The sequence below is a fragment of the Colius striatus genome, chromosome 4 (genome assembly GCF_028858725.1).
Source record: "Colius striatus isolate bColStr4 chromosome 4, bColStr4.1.hap1, whole genome shotgun sequence".
Taxonomy (NCBI): Eukaryota; Metazoa; Chordata; class Aves; order Coliiformes; family Coliidae; genus Colius; species Colius striatus.
This window is the reverse complement of record NC_084762.1, coordinates 91,816,503-91,837,979: the sequence shown is the minus strand read 5'-3', so window position 1 is coordinate 91,837,979 and position 21,477 is coordinate 91,816,503. Positions and strand designations below refer to the sequence as shown.

Below are 21,477 nucleotides of genomic sequence, written 5' to 3'. Positions count from 1 at the left end.
GTACTGTTGCTAGGTACAATAGAACAAAGGGATGCCCCAACCTCCTGACATCCACCATTTATATACTTATAAATATTAATGAGATCCCCCTTATTAATGAGATCTAGTGGGATAAAACAGACTCATGAACTGTGTATGACTGGCTTCCCTCAGGGGCATCTGAATTCCTCTTTGTGTCTGCTAAATTACTTTTCCCTGTGGGGAAGTTCAAGAGGTTGTTTCTGATGTTACAAGGTCTGTATCTGACTCATGCTTTCAGGTGATCTCAGCAGACATAAGAGCTGGACACTGTAAAATATATACAGATCCTACATCTACAATAAAGTAAAATGTTCTTTGAAGAACTGAAAATTGAATGGTCACTTACATACCCTGTACCATACACTTCTTGTTCCATACACTTCTGTATCCACTTTTGTCACACTGTTTTAGTATCTTTGTAATATTGCACGTCACATGCCTGCTGTCTTATAATCAGGTTGAGTCAATGACATACTGGGGTTATTAATAAACTGTACTCACAGTAATCTTATTTTCATTTGGATAGCAGTTGCACTGCAGATAAATTGACTTCTAAGGAATCAGATTGATTAATCATATGACTTCCCATTACTAAGGCACTGGAGTTTGATAAGAAGTGTTCTTCTTCCATCTAGCATTGATGGAACTATCCCAAAAGACGTAAGTTTATGCCTGGCATAATGGAAGAACTAGGAGTGTCATTCAAATGGAATTGTATTGATGATAAGAATTCTTTTCCACAGACAGTTTGCTAATATTTTCATCTTTTCAGCAGCATATAAAAACCCTAGGCTGTTTCAGCCTAACACCAAAACATTACTCAAACCGACAATGTTATGTCACACAGGAGTCATCTGTTTCATTATTCTTCTCTTGTGTATAGTTATGACTCTTTGGCCACAATACTTCACTTTTTCAGCTCTTGAAAAGGGAAGGTTGTGCATCAGAGAACAGCCCACGTAGGATCCATTGTTGGAATTGTAGCATGCCCTGAAATCCCAGCTTAACTGTGAGAAAAGGAATACAGAGCTGCAAACTTCATTCCTATTCAGGCATAGGGACCGTGTTGCTCAGTCCTTTTAAAAAGGATAATAGATTCCTGTTATCCTTTTTAAAAATTATTTACTTATTGGCACAGCAGCCATCTTTCGATCTTAATTCCATTGTTTCTTTTTATTTTCAGGGAGTCTGCTGTGCTCTGACCCCAAAATAAAACTGTATGAGTAAGACAGACAAAGACAAGGGGAGATGGGGGCAAAAGGCGAAGGCTGAGGGAGAGGGAAGTCAAGACATGCAAAAAAACAGTGGTGTCTTTGCAAAAGAACTACAACTTTTGAACAAACTAAAATGCTTCTGCTTCTTTCTAAAGGCAGGGCAATGAGTGGTTTTCTTTCTTTTTTTGAAACCAGCAGAGGTTCTCTCTCTCCAGCTAGAATGAGGGGATCCAATGTGTCTAGAGGGCTGTGAAGCTACCTAACCTTTTTGTTTTATTTCTTATTTTTTCCTTAAAAGATCAAAGAAGATGTTTCACAGACAATGCTTCATTATTTACAACCTTAATTCATAGTTAAGTTTCTGATTTTACCAACTTTAAATCTGAGTATGTGAAATAGCTGGCATATACTATTTAAAAAATATATATTTTTAAAGCAGTATTTAAAACAGCTTTTACTTCTACTTACTCTAACTGCTTCAGATTGCCCAAGTATTGATGAAATTGTGATATAAGCTATTGTCAGTTTTACATGCAAATGATTTTATATTTGATGTCAGACTTACCTGCTGTGATGTGAGTGTGGTATGGAAAGAACATCTTTCATGTGTTAGCACATGTTTGTAATGAGTGATTTTAAAGGAACTGGATTCTTTCAGTGTCTTTCTTATGCCATGGTCATTAGTTGGTCATTTTGGACTCTTGTAGATGTGTAAAACATAATTATTCTGAAATAATGGGGAACTGATATATTGTTCTTTATAAGATATAATGACAAGAATCTTTAATCAGTGTGTTCAGGACACCATTTGTGATAGTTACTGATGAATTCTTTTATCTTCAGTTGCCTGAAGATAAATGGTTGATCTTTGGAAAGATCTAAATGATTTCCTAGCTCTAGGTAACTAATAATGTGACAGGAACTAGTTTCTTTAATCATTGGCATATTTCCTTTCTGTTGCACTTACTTTTTGATCTGACATATGCAGGGAATAGCAAAGTAATTATCTGCATTATGGTAGAGTTCAAAATGGACATTAATTTGAGAATAGGCCTAAATCATGGTGTAGAAAAAGCTTTGCAATCTTTTCACTGTGGGTATTGAATGCAAATGTCATGAAATCATCTGGAGAGTCTTGTGAGGCTCCAGACGGGATGGTGATGAAGTCTCCTGGAGAAAATCCTCAAGAATTGCTTGTATTGCTCTGGTAATTGGTTCCTTTTGAAAACCAATTGAATTTGTAGAGGAAATTTCACTTTTCACAGTGTTTTTGTTGTTATTTTTCTGAAACACTTTTGTAGTGGAAAGAATCGGACTCCTGCATTTACTTTACAAATCTCCCCACTTTTCCTCATATCACTGTGAATAAGTCAATCACACACTTATACAACTGAAAAGAAGGTGATTTTTTTGGCTAATCTATAGTAATTGTGTAGATAGGTAAAAGGCAGGCTAATCATGGAGAATTTGTTTTTCTTTCACAACTGCTATCACAGTCCTATATTAAAGACCTTACTTGTCTCCTATCACCATAATTCCTCAAGTTCAGGCTGAAATCCTGTGGCGTGGTTTGTACAGTCATTCACTTGACCAACATTCTTTTAATTGAAGTTTTCCCTTTCTACAGATTTTGGCATTGATTTTTAAGAAAGTTTATAGGAGGAGAGTTGAGACAGATGTTTCATTCTTTCTTCCCTGAAATGGAATGCATGAACAGCAGGAACAGCCTTTCTACTCTTCACTATAGGAAATGGACTTGGCTGCTCTCTGCCTTTTGATAGAGTACTCTATCATTCAGTTTTTCTTTCTTCTCAGTATTTTTTTTCCCACTGGTACTTTGTTGAAAAATTATCTTCATATGCCCTAAAGAACAGTACAATAATTCCCACTGAGTGATGATGAGAGGGTTCATGAAAGGAGACCTAATCAACTCTGATAGCTTCCAAGCTGATGGCCTTTCCAACAGGAGCACAGCTGCCAACAACAGCACAGTCGAGATCCATCATCTGGAAGCCAACTCTTTGCTGTTGGCAAATGTCCCAGACAGCAGCTCAGGGACTGGGGAATGAGAAAAGAGATTCTCTCTTTTTCCAACCATTTTGTCTTGTTTTGTGGAAACAAATCTTCTAGTGACAGCAGGAGCCTGTACCTCTGCTCAAAGCCATCACACCAGTCATAATGACCCACGAAACAGTTTCAGGACTAATATGAATTATAAGTTTTGATGCAGTGCCTGGGAGAAATACTTAAAACCACAGCAACATCAGCTTGTACATGAACAACTGCCCCTGCTCTGAGGATCAGACAAGCTTCACCAGCCTGACAAAGAGAAAAAAAAAGGGGACTAAGAGAATGGAGATGGTTCAGAGTGTTTTGAGATTTGATCAGTGTGATCAAGTCTCAAAATTATTGCAAGATAGAGGCAAACAAAATAAAATAAAAGGTTTGGTCAATACAGAAAAAGTGTTTTTTTTAAGCTTTGTGGCAAGATAAGAATAATTTCTTCATACAAGAATAGCTTTTGAAGTTGATTTGACTGAATCACAGGTTCAGAGCCTGTACTGGAGTGTTTTGATGAGTGGGAAAAAAAAAATATAGTGAAACTGCATAACCAAGAAAGGTGTGTGAGTATACAGGCTTTTAGACACAGGAGTATTAAGGTGAAAACCTGTTTCTGAAGTGTTATTTAGGGTAAGCTAGACATAGTCAGACATGTATGTACTTACACTACTTCTTTGACTGACATAACACTTGAGAAATTAAACTTTCAGTCAGTCTGGGTTTACAACTGTATTTACCTTGGCTGTTCTCAGTTTCAGAGTATGATGTTTGAATGGATTCTGGTGCATTGATGCTGTCTATGCTCTCAGTCACTATATTTATAATCCCAGGAGAGCTGGTTGTGTCTTGAAGTGTGAAGAAGCTGCAGTATCCTTCACCTGTAGCCTCTGGTTTCTAGTAAGTCAGATTAGACCAATAGTCTACTCCCACTTTTCCACCTCATCATGTTCACAGAATGACTTGCATTGGAAGGGATGTTTAAAGGTCATCTAGTCCAAACCCCTGCCATGAGCAACAACATCTTCAACTAGGTCAGGTTGCTCAGAGCCCCATCCAACTTGACCTTGAATATGTCCAGCAATGGAGCATCTATGACCTCTCTGGGCAACCTGTGTTGGTGTTTCACTACTCTTAAGTGTAAAAAAATTTCTCCCTTGTATCTAGTCTAAATCTAACATCTTCTAGTTTAAAACCATTAGCCCTTGTCCTGTTACTACAAGCCCTATTAAAAAGTCTGTCTTCCTTATAAGCCCCTTTTAAATATGGAAAAGCTGCAATAATATCTCCCAAGATGTTCCCAAACTTTTTCCACATGAAAGAGAAAATCATGTCTGCTTTATGATGACCAAAGACTTTTTAATCTTGCAGATTTTTGATAGGTCTCAAAGTAATTTGCGATGTCTAAGTTAGAATTAGGTCTACTTGGCATTGGTAGATAGAGTTGGTTGATGAGAAGTAAGGGTGAAAGCCTGAACAGGACAGAGGGGTTCCTCTAAAGCAGTGTTAAATCACATTCCTGGGGGTAGTAAAGCAGTTATTCTGCTCTACATCTTGTGTTTCTTTTGTAAACAAATTCAATTTGACTCTCCAGAGCTGTCAGTAAAACCCTCTGTCTCCTCTACTGAACTCACTAGAAGTATTTTATTTAAAGCCATAAATTGATGGCCTGTAGAATAAATGGTAAGCTACTCATGGCTCATGAAATTTGATTGTCTTTGAGTGCAAATTACTTGAGGACTGGTATATATACTATGCATAATACAGCAGGTATCTACTGGGCTAGGAAAATGAACCTGTGAAAATGTAAGACTTATGCAAATTTATACAGTTCCAGCTATTGAAAACTTCCCCATTTTGTTGCAGTAAATTATAGCAAATTAATATAATTGCCTTAAAATCACATACCCAAGAAAGTTTCTGATTAGCCATTACCACTGTTTCAGTGTTAAAATAGAAACTGTGGATTTCTAAAGTGATAAAAAAGACTGTGTATTGTTTTATAATTGCCTTTGCCATTTGATGTATATCTGCATGCATGTCAAAGAGCTATAAATGATTCATTGTGTGAGAGTGTCATAAGTGAAGACTTCGGGGATGTAATATAATGATAGCATTAGACATGGAGCTGTTTTCTGGCAGCAAAAGGCACTGAAACCATCTCCCCTCCCCATCAAAGAAAACAGGCCAGCATTATAACACCTGGGCTAGAACAGAACGTTCTTTGTGCAGACTCATTGTTTGCAAGAAGGAGGGTGCCTGTAATAGGGCTATAAATTATTATTTTGGGGAGTGATTAGCAGAAATAAAGTAATAATGCAGAAAATGAAAAACAGGTTTTTAAAACAATGAGTATCATCTGGTCACTTGAATTATCTGAATAATGGAACTCTCTGAGCCACAGAATTATCTTAAGCAAAACAACAGGGAAAGGAATGGAAATTGATTTGCCTTACTTGGTTTCACAACAAACCTTGCAAGATCTTGCAAAGGATCTTCTGTTGATTACTTTTCACAATGAAGTAATGGGCAAAAATCAGGTAACCTAGCATAGAAACAACAAAAGGATTCCTTTTTTCACAACTTTTATAGACTATAGGATAGCTGGAATTACAAGTTGCCAGAAGGTGCTTCTGTGAGCTTTGTAGGATTTGCTGCAATTGTGTAAAATGACAGCACTGACAGTTCCTACAGCCTTTGTTCAGAAAAGATGGGAACTGTGAAGGCTGTGCCATAAGCCAATATTTGGGCAATTTGAGGAAGACTTTGCTTGAACTTATCCAATTTCTGAAGTTGTCAGGGGTTTCTTTTCTTTATCTCTGCTTCTCCAGTGAGTGATAGTTTTCTGTGATCAATTGCAAAACACAAGACTTGTTGGACTTCTGTTCTGATAGGCAGAACCTATACAAATCAGCATATTTTGCTCACATCTTTGAGGAAAAATGAGAAATCAATCATGAACCAAGTAGAAACAGGAAGGTGGGCAAGAACATTTGCAAATAATAAAATATAATAGTGCTATCAATAGAGACATGATTTCTTTCCACCTGCATATGACTCATAGGAACTTACTTTTTAACACTGTGGCTCTGTAACAGACTGAAACAATACATTAAAAAACCTGCCTTAGTAACGAAATGTCACACTGCTTATAAAAATGAACCCATAAAGGTTGAAGTAATTTGTCACTGCCAAAAGACAACTAAATATTTCCTCTTTAGCCATTGTTTGACAATGTTACTAATGTTTAAATTTACCAAACTGAGGAAGAGATCAGAAACAGTGTTATGATTGCTCTAATTTTTATCTCCATTTGTGAACACAAAGCTAATTAACCAGCATGCAGCAACTGCTCTGATTATAGAGGTCTCCACACTGAACTCTGGGCAAAGCTCTCAAATAAATAGATTCGAGTGCGCATGGTTGGTGTCACATCCCTTCTCTCCTATGAGGCTCTGTGTGATCAAGAACTGAAATGACCCACTGACGAGGTAGTTTTATATAATCCCTATTGTAAAAGTCACTTTAGAAGTCAAACCATTGTGAGCAGAATGACAGGATTCAAAATGAACTTGGCCACCTGCAGTAGTGTGAAAAGAGCAAATGGTGCAATTCATAAACACCCTGTTCATAGGCAGGAATGACAACATATCACAAATCCTAAGAGGCTCGTGTCCCTAAACCCTTTCTATTAAAATAATTACAAGTTTCTTGATGTCATCATGCTGCACTGCAAGACAGTAGATTTATGTTCCCCACAGCTAATACCAGTGGGTTTTGATTAGAGCAAAGGCTCAGATCATTAGATTGATAAAGAATGTAGGCAACGCTTAAGGCATAGAGATCCTATTTTGTTTGTCTTTGTTGTTGTTGTTTCTGTTGCTTGTTTTGGTTTTTGTCCTGACTCTTTGAATTCTGCTTTCTCCAAGAAAAGGAAATATCTCTTTATTTTATATAGCATGGTGCTTGAATGTTGGTCCTCAAACTCTTCAAGGTCTTTTCTGAAAAAAAGGTGAATTGGAAATAAATTCATCACCTCATTTAAATGAGACTTGCTTTGTGATAATCTTTTTAGTATACTTTCTGCACTTTTGTCCTATCTGGTTATTTATACATTCCTTTTTTTGGACAAGAGGATTCCTATCTTTGCCTTTTGAGTCTTTCCCTCTGCATAAACGTCAAACACTTTCATCTCTATGTCATCTGAGAAGCAAATTCTATTTCTACTTGGATATCTTACAGCAGTAATGAAAGCAGAGATCCAGAAACAGAATACTACTTCTTGGAGTAACCATCTCCTCCCATTTCTTGTCACTCATCTTCTAAAGTAAGACTCTAGTCTTAAGTCTCCATCCAATTTCTCCATCTATCCCATAGATCAAGATCCATATCCACTTTGTCAGCAAACTCCTCACTTGCTAGCTGTGGGCTTTTTTGCCTCTGCTTGCTTATAGGCAATGCTGATACATAGTCAATAGGCTGCACCGATGAGCTCATCTTTCAGTTCAAAAACCTGTCTTTAGCTCAAGTCACTGCCGTGTATAACTTGGGCAGGATTTGTGTATCACCAGGATCATAAATACCAGAACTTCCTGGCTGACATCTTTTATACAACCTCCAGATTTAGGAAACAGTCTTCAGAATAACCAATTTTTTGCAGTAACACTAAAAATTCCTCCTTTACCTTGTGATAAGTTGGTGTTCTCATGTTTGAAGTGATTAACTCTTCTTCTATATATAGACATATTTGTAGTTGAATATATTTTTATTTTAAGAGAGAAGCAGGATGGAAAGTGGTTGAGCTTTCTAGGCTTAAAATGGCAGCTTTGTGTGCTGTTATCTCAAGATCTTCATACAACTGAAGCAGTTTGTTGGGAAATTTCACTGGGTCAAAGCTACGTTTTCATTGTCATGCTCTGTTGAATAAACAAAGTTTCTTGAATCAAAGCTTGGTTGCTATAGGTGGATTTCTTTAACGAGACTGCTGAGTTGACCCTGTGCTTAGTGGCAGGATATCGGTCAGGACCCTCTTCCTCTAATTCCAGCGATAATACTCTACATTAAAAATAGAACTCATAAAATATCTGATCACTATGATATTCAACTTTGAGTCAAGTTCTGTGAACATTTTGGTAGGTCAAAAAAGGAAGCAAATTTCAGAAAGCCCAAAAGGAATAGCAGTGGGACAAGTGCAGTGTGACCTTGGGTTATTTCTCAAAACAGAGGATGTAAAGTCAGCCTTTTTCTCTTAAATGTTGCAGCCCATTGGTGTGCCGTTTCCCTAACAAGTTGGAGAGCCTAAATGCTGTGGTCAGAGATAGAAAAGGGGTGATGCAGTCACTGAGTTCAGTCCCACACCTTTGTAGGAAACTGTGAAAAAGAACAAATATTGTAATAGATTGAAATAAATTTTCTACAGAGAGACCCTCGCAGCATGCTACTGTTTACTGTTCCTCAGCTTAAAACATGGATATGCAATACTGAACTATGCAATGTGATTCAGTACATGGCAATTTATCTAGCTTTACAATGTACAGATGTGTTTAAGGTATGTTTTAACTCATATCTGTAGCTCATTAGGAGAGTGTACAAGGTCTGTTATGCTGCTTAAGAAATGTGCTTGAAATGTGAAGCTACAGTAATGAGATAGCTTGCAAGCACTTTTTATAATACTTTTAAAAAAGAAAAGGTATTTCCCTTCCCTCTGAACAAGGAAATTGTTTCTTTCAAAGTTGACCTAACGTTCTTTTTTTTCCCAGTCTGGGCATCAAACTGTAAAATCAATTATTCCTGTAGCTCTAACCATACGTGAATGGAGATCTAAGCCTGAAGTCACTTTCTCTCTGGCAGTGACTGGTAGTATTTAATAGAGTCTGGCATTTCTAAATAGGAAGCTGTGGTCCTCTCAGCTGCTTTTATTAAATAAAGAGCATTTTGGTGACCAGCAGCTCTGGGTCTGTGCATCAGAAAGCAATGCTGAGCCAAGTTGTTGCGTGCGTGCAGGCTGATAAAAGTTCGTTGTGTTTAGTGGCATGTTGGGCCAAACGCTATGAGATAAATGGCATCTGCAAGAGAATTGGTTTTAACAATTTGATGGGTCCAAACTAGCCTACATGCTCTTGCAAAGTATCTTCAATTGACATCAGCCATGGCCAAAGCTTCCTACAGGGAACCCTATGAGACCAACAGAAGACGTGACCTTCACTTCCCTGCCCACCTCTTCTCAAGTCTCTCTAGTTCATGCTTTTTCTTTAAGTTAGGATATTTCCAAGCTCTGGGACTCGTTGTCAGGTCCTTAGAGCCAGCAGTTACTGCTGGGTGAAGAATCTGTATCATTATGTCTGAAATATTAGTACTGTTTGTGGGAAGAACATATCCATTCAAATTCAGGATGTCCCACTGTTCTTGGCCTCTGCCTGCTCCTGAAAAGAGTTGCTTAGATAATCTTTCAGAGCACTAGTTTTCTCAAATGTAAAACTGTTAAATGGTACTGACTTATTTATGATACACTTCAGATTCTGTAGATGACAACTACTTTAGAAAACCAGAACCTGTTACTCTTTGTGTGTTTTTATTGCCATTGGTATTTCAGTATTTCCAGACTGACACAAATATAAACCTGCAATTAAATCCTGATTCTTACTTCAAAAGCCTGAGAATTAAGAAAGCAAATTAAATTAGACGCTGTGTTACCTCTAAGTACTAAAATATCTCAATTCTCTATGAAAGGACAGTTTGAAACTGTATGAATTACTTTCATATTTTTTCAGTAAGTGCTGGAGTGAAACTTCTCTGCCCAACTCTGACTTTTCTGCATCTGAGCTTCTGCTTTACTTTCACTTTCTACACAGTCTCTGGAAAGCAAGGAGCATTTCTAGAGAATAACACATTAAAACACTAACACTTGAAGTAAATGGGATGTACTGTGTTCCAAAATTGGCTTTTTCTCTCTGTGTGCTATGAAGGGAGTCCAGGGTGAAAAGCTGAACTGGACATACTTACAGTCCAGATATAAAACTTTTGCCCGATACCGATCTCACCATTCTTATGTGAGCAAAATGAGACATGTGTGGGAGATTTGATCATTGACATCTCTGCCATTAATTGAAAACTTTCTAAACCAAAACTCTTAGGATCCTATGAAATTCTGAGAAGTGCACATCTACTTATTTGTTTGTTTGATCGTGTATTTAGTGTCAGAAAGTACTGTAAGGAGAAAAATTCCTCTATCAGCTAGCTGCTAACCTTCATGATTCCACAGCATAAAGCCACCTACAGCCCAGCCAGAGCAGCAGCTGAAAATATCCTTCCCTATTGCTATGTATGAAAGTTGAATGAAAATAGTTTTTGTAGTTTCTGTTGTTCTGAATGTCAGTTCTCATATCACTATTCCATTTCACCACTGAACAGAATCTGCCTCTCTGTGTGTGAATGAATACTTACAGGTGGGAGAGGCAAAAGGTGTTAACAATTGATCTAGGTGAACCTGCTTCTGCAGGGCGGTTGGACTAGATAATCTCTAAAGGTCCCTTCCAACTCCTACCTTTCTATGACTTTATGAAGTGTCCTTTTAAAACTGGACTGGTTTTATACCTGCTGCCTGCAGTGATATGTGATAACAAGGCAGTTTCTCAGCTCAGGGGTCCTTGTTTGATCACAGAAACAGAGATGGATTCACTTTATCTGTGAGTAAACAGCATGGACTCTCTTTAATCAGGAATGGCAATGTACTAAGGTCCTTTTTGATGTCTCCACTGTGTTATTCTGTTTAGGAGGTCAGAATTTACACCACATGTGCATATGTGCATAATTACAAATATTAAGTTTAAGATTATATCTAAAGACCAGCTTTATACATAACTATATCTGTCTATCTGTCATTTAAGCTGGCCCCGTTCTTGCATAAACTATTATTTTCAAACAATTTGAAAATCAGCCAATGTTCTTTTTTCCCATAAAGTAATTATTCATTAACACTATATCCTTTCTTGGCCAAAAGATACTTCAGAGTGCTCTAAGAATGTTCCCTACACAGACTCTTTAAAACAACAAGATGAAGATAGGGACTAATATGTGTCATTATCATACCCATATCCAACAGAGGGAAAGGAAAGCATCTGACTTTTTTGGTACCAGATGATTCAGTGCTCATCTTGGAAGAAGTATACCTCCTGTCAGACACCTGATCTAACATTCATGAGCTGTCTTCCCCACTGCTTAATTTACTGCTAAAGAAATGTTTTTATGGCTTTAATTTTCTCTCTGGTGAAGTATAAACCTAGAGATAAGGTGGAGGAATTTCTTTCCCTTCTTATTCATCATCAGAATTGTTTAGAGATTTCTATAGAACACCCTATGTGTGCTTTTACATGAAGAGCCATCGTGATTGCAAACACCTGTGATATATAGGATGCTACTTGACCTCCAGACAGTACATCCAAGTTCAGTTTTCTAAGTGATGTGAGAAATAGACTTGAGACAAGCTGAGACTATTTCAGAGTTTGACTTTATTTCTATTCAATCAAAATTTTATAATTGTGAAGTGTCCCTAAAATAAAATCTGGAAAAAACCCCACAACAAACCAAACTTCCTGTGCAAGGATGAAAGCTTTTGGTTTTGTTTTCCACCTTCAGACTGTATGATAGGCTGCAATCTGAGCATGATCTTGCCAAAAAGTCCATTTTAAAAAGTGCCAAAATTTTTATTTGAAAAGAAAGATCAAAATGTTTTGTTGTGAGAGTGTCCATATGAGACTTTTGGAACTTTGTCAATGTTTTACCAGACTTTTCTCTTAGAAGAGCTTAAAGTAAAAATTAATGTGATCTGTGAAGCATTTTTGTTTTACTAGGATGGTATTTATAGGTGGAAATTTTCATATCAAATACTTTCTTGGCCACTTCTTCTTTCTCTGTGACTTGCAATCAAGAAACCTACAGCTTGTGTTTTGAACAGAAACTTACAGTGTGGAAACATTGAGACAAAATCCTTACAGCTGACCCAAATAATTCTCTTCTACCTATTCAGAGAGATGGCACTTTTTCAAGCCCAGTGGTTCCTGATTATCAAGGCTCTCAAGTCAAATACTTTCTTCCTGCCAATTTTATAGAAAGTGTAAATTAACATTGCATTTTACTCCAATCTCAAAGATTCTTTCTGCTGCATTATTATATCAGTGTTTCACAAAGGAACTCTTAAGAGTTAAAATAAATGTCAAATTGTATCTTCTATTTATGAAATACTTACATGGCTGATTTAGTGAGAGGTGAATCATAAATTATTCCATGTATTGTCAATGTCTTTCTAACTCTTATCCTTAACTGACATTTTTGATCACTGTTGCTAGTGTCATATAAATCAAAGATAAATAGAAATTTCCTTTTATTTTTGAACTTTGGGTAATGAATCATCATATAGCAGACTAGTAAATCAGTACAAGCAAGGAAATTCGTTCAGTTGATAGAATATGCTTGTTCAACCACATCCTAGCCCAATATATCTGTTTATCTTATGTATTTGCTTCTAGGTTTCACTTTGTTTTATGGAAGGTACTTAATTTTCCTAATTTTCCATAACTCTTTCTCCCATAAGCATATTGTCTTCCAGTTTTTGGATATGAGAGGAATGACATTTGTAGGAATTGGTTTATGTGTTATCACCCATTCCTCAAGAAAGTTCTGTGTTCACAGATCTGCTGCTGGTAGATGGAGAACACAGAGGTGTATTGTCCAGACAGCATCAGGATTTGTGTACTTGTCTTTCTGTTAGACAAATTATTTAAAGTCCCCTTTCTTTATTGGCTGCCAATTTTTACCACACCTTTACGCATTTTATGGCTTGCAGACTTCTTCTTATCTCTCCAAGAGACATAAATTTATCCAGCATTTAGAAAATTGCTGGGTGCACTGGCAGAGTGACACACACACAGGCAGCATGACTGAATATGCAGTGCTTGCTGAGAAAACTGGGGACTGGAATATCTTTCATATGAGGAAAGGTATGATAACTGGAGCTGTTTAGTCTAGAAAAGAGGAGACTGAGGGGGATCTCATTAATATTTACAAATATCTAAATGGTGGGTCTCAGGAGGTTGGGGCAGCCTTTTTTCAATAGTAGCTAGCAACAGGACAAGGGGTAATGGGATGAAGCTGGAAAAAAAAAGTTCCATATAAACATCAGAGGGTGAATGAGTCCTGGCCCAGGCTGCCCAGGGAGGGTGTGGAGGCTCCTTCCTTGGAGGTCTTCAAGACCCGCCTGGACATGTTCCTGTGCAACCTGATCTAGGTGAACCTGCTTCTGCAGGGGGGTTGGACTAGATGATCTCTAAAGGTCCCTTCCAACCCTTACCAACCCTTACCATTTCTAGATCTCCTAGAAAAGGTGACCAATACAACTTGTATATAGTGACAAAGATCCTAGATAGTCAATCTGTCTGTCCTAGAAATTCTGATGAAAGGTTCCTGATGCAGAAGTGACCAAAGTGAACATAGGTAAGACTCTTATGGATGGTCAACAGGAAGTAGGAAGCATTCCTGCAGAGATTTTTTTGGAATAGTCCCTTATAACCAGATTAGATATTGTCATAGAATCTTACAGTCATAGAATGGTAGGGATTGGAACTGACCTCTAAAGACCATCTAGTCCAACCTCCCTGCTCAAGCAGGTCCATCTAGATCAGATCACACAGGGATGAGGTTTCATATATAGTCAATAACAACGCATGGTGCACGTACTGGAGCGGTCACACAGAACAAAGTATGACTGGCATAGAAATTCAGCACAACTGGGGAGTGTCACCTGATCCAGTTTAAGATTACTCTAGGAACCTTGCAATGGAAGCCTGCATCATCCTCTGGATAGCAAACTAAGTGTGCTGTTCAGGAGACTGAATTCCCATGTGGGGTGGGTTTTTTTGTTTGTTTGGTTGAGTTTTTTTAACCAACACTTTGCAAATATAAACACTGTGAAATAATTAGCAAACATAAAGTAACTGATATAATATAAGCTGCACGTTCTCCTGGTTCTCTTCCTGCTTTTTATTTTTATTTCTTTAAGTACAACATTCTAATCTCTCTCTCTTTGTCATTTGTGCTCCTACACAAGTGAAAGGGTATTCTGCTAATATGCTTCAGTCATCTCTCTGATTACCAGAAATTATCTTCTAATCCTCCTGCTTTTTTTTAAGAAATGATAGAGGGGTAAACACTAGCATATTAGCTCAAGCCATAACTATAATTCCATTTCCAAACACCAAATAACAGGAAATATCCCATCTCAGAAAGCAGTTTCCAAGGCAGAGATGAAGGATCTACTTGGTCATCGGGTTTGAAACTAGAATAAAATTTATATATTAGGTGACCAGTATGGGCATGAAGATGAATGAGCAGACACTGTGCTCCCAGAAACTGCTGAGATTTATTCCTCTGACTCAAGCAGCTCCCTTTATGTCCACCAGAAGCAGTCAAGGTAGACTAGTTTTGTCTGCTAATGAAGTACCATTAGAGATGGCAAAACTTGTCTGTTCAATCTGGAATGGCTTTTTAGTGTCTTAACATTCTTGACAGGCAATTGGAATTTGAATCTGAATTACGAAGCACTGGCTTCGAATGGGACTAAACATAAAGGGTCTAATTTACCAGCTCTTAGTGCTATTGTTGAATATTGCACACAGTTACCATGGCTTGTGAAGTTAATACAAAACAAACACAAGCAACTTACTGTATATTACAAAGTGTACAATCCAATTGCTGCCTTTTGATATTAGACGGATTTTGTACCCTGGAAGTGGATACTCAGAAATTGTTCTCTGCATTTGAATAATGAATTGATATGAAGCTTATTTAATTACAATGTTTGCTTTTCTCAAGTAATTTTCCTTTCTATTGTTATAAAGGAAAAGTACATTTATAAAGTAATACACTCTAATTATGGTAGAAATCTGTTGACTGAAAAGAGTATTACACAGGAAAACTATTCATTGAAAGGCTGATTTATTTAAATATATTCAGCTGGGATATTGTCAAGAATATTTAACCTCTTTGGGGTTGTTGATTTTTGTAGGCAATTCTACTTGGCTGGGTAAATCTAGAAGAACATGTTAGAGAACAAATGGACAAGGGACAGTGACAGTCCAGTGTTGAGATCCAGGTTTTGAGAACATTGTCAAATGCAGATGGAGGCTTTAAATTTCCAAAATACTAGGCAGTTCCTTTTATCTGACAAGTCGCTGGGTCTTCCTTTATGTCATCACTCCTCAGTAAACAGACATGAAGAAGTAAAGGCTATATATACATCTTTCTTTGTGACACCATGCAAACATCCTTTAAGTGATATATCCTTTTTGATATAATGTGTACACCTGAGTGCTCACCTGACACAGGAAAATTAGTTTCTCTATTTGGACACTGAGAAGCAAGAACTATGAAGTATTTAACAGGTATTCAATTGCTGAGGTGAGCAGCTCCAGTGCTGCCATGATTGGCAGTGGAACACTCTAGTGTGGTGTACAAGGGAGTTTTCTGGAATCAGGAAACACCAGGGGAGAAGAGAGATGCAGCAGGAGCTGGCAGTGACAATGACTAAGGAGACGTGTCTCCAAGGTGAGCAACTCCAGCTCTTGCAGAGGAGTGTGTAGAAGGGTGCTGTAACAGCCAGCTCAACCAGAAAGCAACACTATACCCAGCAGAATGTCATGTTCCCTCTGTCCTCTGCACCTACCATGACAGACACACATTTCTAAGTTTCTACAATAATGACCAAGTTATGCTACTAACACACACCAAATGAATTGGGTTTACTTGTTTGTTGTTTCTTTTTTTTAAATAAAGAATCTTTCTCCATTCTGTATTTTGCCACTGCATAAATATTGCAAAGATATACTCTCCTAAACCCTGTGCTTCCATAAGTTTAACCATCTGGTCTCTTAAGAATTTGTATTAATTCAACTGAGGTCAAATTTGAAAATGCAGCCTAACACTAAGTAATATAAAACAACTTTAATTCACATGTTTTTTGAGCCCACCTTCAGGTTTTTCTATTACTTTTTCTTTTTAGTTTTAAGCCACAATGTATGCCAAGAAAGGCTGAAAATAGACCTATTAAACTGTAGTCTTATTCAATGTATTCATGTGCAATACCATGTTACAGTATTGATATGAACTATGAAATTCTCTCTCATATTCTGCTCATCAGGGTAGCAGTTAAATGCCAGAGTAGTTTTTGCCTGGAAAACCCGAGAAATTGATTAGAAAAGGGGACATATTTTTTTCATGACATTGTGTATCAATCCACTTCCAGTTTTCTCTTGTTTCCAGCAGCATTTTCTTTATGCTCCCTTTTCTGTGTTCCATGGTGAGAATAAAATAGATTCATGCTGAGGCTGAAGGCTTTGAAACCTTCCAAAACAACCAACTCTATCAATTATCATCAGCCGTTTCTCTGTGGGTCGTATGAGCAGTTCACTTTGTGTCTGCCACAGAATGCTAGTTAATGCCTCAAAGATTTGTATTAGGAACCTGAGGGAAACATTCCAGTTCAAGCTAAAAGGCATGAAAAACAGGCTTTAGGCAAGTCAAAGGGACAAAACCACCACAGATACACTGGTGTGTGATTGGTAAGCCTTCGCTGATGCTCCTGGAAATCCATAGCTACTGGGACTGTCAGTATCCAAAAAGGCAATCTACCTAGTTGATATGTAGGAACTGTATTCTTACTCGGTTAATAAGGGCCTAAGTGCAAATTACTCATGGTTCTCCATAGCCATGCATCAAAGAAAGTCCTATCCTGATGCCTCTGTGCAACCTATATACTGTAAAAAGCAGAACTCGATATATTCTTAATTTACTTGATATTTCTTGGCGTTCAAGGACAGAGCACCTAGGAAGCTTTCTCACTTCTCTGTTTTCAGAACCCTTTCTTCTCCTGCAATACAGAGAACATAGTCCTGTTTGGGTGAACAACCACCAGATATAACCATTGTTTACAAGTGCTCAAATACTTTTCTACTCCATTTTTGGATAAAAATTGTAAAATGCATCCAGAGCCCTCAGAAATACGAGCTGTTCCTGGTAGTTGTCATAGTACTGCATGCAACTCTCCAGGAAATCCTGGACACAAATCCACAGTTCCATAAACAGTTTGATTTTCAATATAAGCAATGCAGATTTGAATACTAGGAATTTATGTAAGTAGAGTGTTTGCCAGAAGTGAAAACTTTTGATTTATGGTGCCCTAATGTAAACTCAGCTTCTGTTCTACGTGTAAATGTGTTGTTTGGGAAATGTTTGTATTAAACATTCTATGATCTAGCCAATTACAGCTCCTCCCATGAGAGATACACTAATCTAGGCAGCGATACTGGAGTGCAGGGTGGTCATACTTGTTGACAGGATAGCAGTGCAATCTTCATGGTTTTTTTCTCTAGTACACACAAAAAACCATACCACAGTCCCACAGAGCTACAGCCTTTGCAGAAGGGGTGAGAGACACAAGGAAGAAGGAAAGCAAACGTACCCATCTTTATGGTCCTTTCCACCCCTCCTCCTATACCACAGAGAGTGTGTTTTGCACAACTCTTTTGGAAGACATTATCTCCACAGTGGAACATGTGTGAAAGACAGAGATGGACTTCTCTGTTGAACTGTTTGGAGTGAAGGTCTTTGTACATGTCAAAGAATTTCCGGGACTTAACCTTTTTTGATATGTTTTGGGCACAATGTACATGTAGAATGAGATACTGCTAGGATTACACATCTAGCTAGTTAGGTGACTAGGAGAAAGGAATGATTAAAATCTCTCTTTGGTGCCAACTATTTGATTAAAAATGAAAGGAAACCTCTAGGGCAAATGGAGACCATGGATTTTAATCTCTGTGTTTTATTTTCTTGATACTTTCATTACACAGGGCAGCTTTTATGTCCCATCTGAAAACTGCATGCAGCATGCATATAAATGGCATAAGGACCTCTGTCTTCTGCTCTTGAACGCTCAAAGAGGACTTCACATGTACTACGCTCTCATAATGAAGGAGATTCCTGATTTACCACAGCTGAAGTTGGGTAAGCAGACAGACATTTAAAACCAAGGAAAAGTTTACAGTGCTGAATTTAAATACAAATTGTATTACTAAAATTCTTGGGCTGTTCAGAGATTTTAAGAGGATTTTTGTCCCTGTTTTCTGAACAGTGCTTATTTTGGCATACTTTGTTGAAGATGACTGCCTGCTTAGCTTGTGCAAATGCTATTTCAGGATGCAGCCAGATGTGTAGAGGGGCAAAATATTTCAATAAATTTCTCAAAATGCTTGTCTGTCAGTGATTTCTGGCTTCATTTGCTTTTTGAAGACTTGAATCTTCAATTCTGAATTGCCATGAAGTCTGTGGAAGACTCAAGCATATTTTCCTTTGCTTTAGCAAGCATTTTTTGAAAAACTGAACAGAAAAATCTGAAAGGTGATACGAGTGTTTGGAAATACACTCCCTGATTTACAGTTTGCAATGTATTTCTTCCCTGCCAATTACATAATTACAACTTGTTTTCTAAAATTATTCTGCTTTTCAACTGTTTAATAGATTTTCTGGAACTGATAGAAGCTTTTTTTCTGGCTGGTGAAGCCTGTTGAGTCCAATGTGAAAGTGCTGGTTGGCTGGATTTGGGGGATGTTTGCCGTGACAGCACGAGCTCCTGTGAAAATGGGGCACATCCTTGATTAATTCCTGATCTCCCACCTGTTTCTTTACATTCAAGGAATGTGGCCCATGATTCCATTTGTGTGACTTTGTGTCTTTATATTTCTGTGTACTGGTTTTGAAGTCATCAGTTTGCTATGGTGCAAAAATCATAGTATTAGAAGAGTTGTTTGCATTGGCCAGCAGATTTTAAAAGGGACCAAAAGACATTCTCCATTTTCACTGTGTAATACTTGGATACAGGAACTAGCAAACATAGTATATTATGCTTTACAGACTTATGGGTTTGATAGCCTTATTTTCTACTTCATGTCTTGCTTCTAATCATATCTTTCTCCTCCAAATAGTCTAAAACTCATAGGGTGGCAAAAAAACACACTGTGTTATTCAGTCCTGCTACAAGAAAAACAAAATAAAATGACATTTTATTTTCAACTTATGAGCTCTCAGAATCCCACATGTAACAAAACTCATGCTTCAATCACCTTGGTTACCAGGCACATAAAACAGGTGATTTGTGTCTCACCTGGCAGACTTACAGGTTGGGAGATGGCAGAGCTGTGTATGGTTGGTTGACCCCAACTCGAGAACTACCCCAGAGCACATATTGGCTTTCTAAATACAATTAACTTGGTTTTCAAATGACTACTGGTACTGGAGCAGGCACTTAATTTGCAAATGTGCTAGTTGTAACACATATAAATTTGCTCAATGCAAATACCCGTTTTAGGCTCTTGAGCAGTGTGCTATTTACAGCATTTTATTCACAGTCTGAAAATCTACTGAAGATTTGGTTTCAAAGCTAATCTTCTGATGCCTATTGCAAAACCCAGCAAAATCACTTGGTGTAAGAGTCACACAACATGATGAATGTGGAGCAGATTTTTATATCTGTCTCCTTACATTCACTGGGAAGAAACAGGCACATTTAGGAAAATAAAAGATGTTATCTGACGAGCCGTGCTTTCTGCCTTGGGATGGCATGAACTGCACCTTGTACTTGTTGATCTTTCTCCACTGACCAGAGAGGGAAAGTAAATGACTCATTCAGTTGTAAACATTTATATTGATCAGATGAATTTCATCATAAGTTTCTAAAGATAGTTAAAATAAGTTAAAGGCTCTAAATCCCAGCAGACTTTCTGGATTCTTTTTTGTTCTTGCTCCCTGAGTACTACATTAAAAAAAATAAAAGCCTAGGTTAGACATTAAAAGTAGGAACAACTGTTTCCATTTTTTTCCAGCTGAGGATGGGTCTTTTCAAGGCACTACTCATCTCAGTCTGTCCTTTCCTATAGAATCATAGAATGGTAGGGTTGGAAGGGACCTTTAAAGATCATCTAGTCCAACGCCCCTGCAGAAGCACCTCCCCTTAAGTCAGGTCCCACAGGAAGGTGTCCAGGTGAGTCTTGAAGACCTCCAAGGAGGGAGATTCCACAACCCCTCTGGGCAGCCTCACCTCAACAGTAAAATAGTTTTTTCTTATGTTTAAATGGAACTTTTTGTGTTCCAGCTTCATCTCATTACCCCTTGTACTGTTGCTAGATACCATAGAAAAAAGAGATGCCTCAACCTCCTGACACTCACCATTTAGATATTGGTAAATATTAATGAGTTTCTCCCTTAGTCTCCTCTTTTCTAGACTAAACAGCCCCAGTTCCCTCAGTCTTTCCTTGTAAGGAAGATGCTCCAGTCCCCTGATCATCTTGGAGGCCCTGCGCTGGACTCTCCAGCACTTCCCTGTCCCTCTTGAGCTGAGGAGCCCAGAACTGGACACAGGACTCCAGATGAGGCCTCACCAGGGCAGAGTAGAGGGGGAGCAGAACCTCCCTCAACCTTCTGCCCACACTCTTCTTGATGCATCAACCTTGCACAACATTTGCTCAGATTTTGCAGCAGTGAGACTTTGCATTCATTTTCTGGAGTTGGCTGTAAATACTGAAAGCTAATAATCAAACTTCTAGTAGAAGAAAGGATAGACAATCAAAAGCCTTTGTCTGGACAACAATGTTCCAGAACTTCCACAGATTTAACAGTCCAGGTTACGCAAGCAGAAATTGTACTCACACCTCTAGTAGTACAAAGTAAGTTGTGGAGTCCACACATTCAGACTGAAACTTGTCTATTGGGGAAGAATATCAAATGACCCATTTCTCATGTGAATAAACAGCAGAGCATTAACATTTCACATCTCCTCTTCTCAAACCTGAACTCTTTATGTTTTTTTTTTTTTTCTCCAGAGGAGCTACCTGTGGAAGAGACGTTATCTCAGCTTTGTATGGAACTGCAGGTATTTTCTTCAACCGAATCTGCTTATTTGTTTCTCAAGTCCATTTTTCAAGTGCACTGAGACAGCCCAGTCCCAATTCAGAGGAGGGAGAATGAGAATTTGGTGCCATCAGAAAGTTTCTTGAATATTTCTCTTCTGCCAACGATTTCCCCTAATTTTGATTAGTCACTTACAAGATATTTCCATCACTTTTAACAAGTCACCAGCTGG

General features: G+C 38.0%; 1 protein-coding gene across 1 annotated transcript in view; it reads left to right on the top strand.

Moving 5' to 3' along the window:
- Positions 1-21,477, top strand: part of FAM135B (family with sequence similarity 135 member B) — a 132,583-nt gene that overhangs the window by 86,694 nt on the left and 24,412 nt on the right. Inside the window, exons 7-8 of the mRNA XM_061995282.1 lie at positions 18,194-18,347; positions 21,218-21,267. Coding sequence (XP_061851266.1) covers positions 18,194-18,347; positions 21,218-21,267 — 204 coding nt within the window. The remainder of the gene's footprint in view (positions 1-18,193; positions 18,348-21,217; positions 21,268-21,477) is intronic.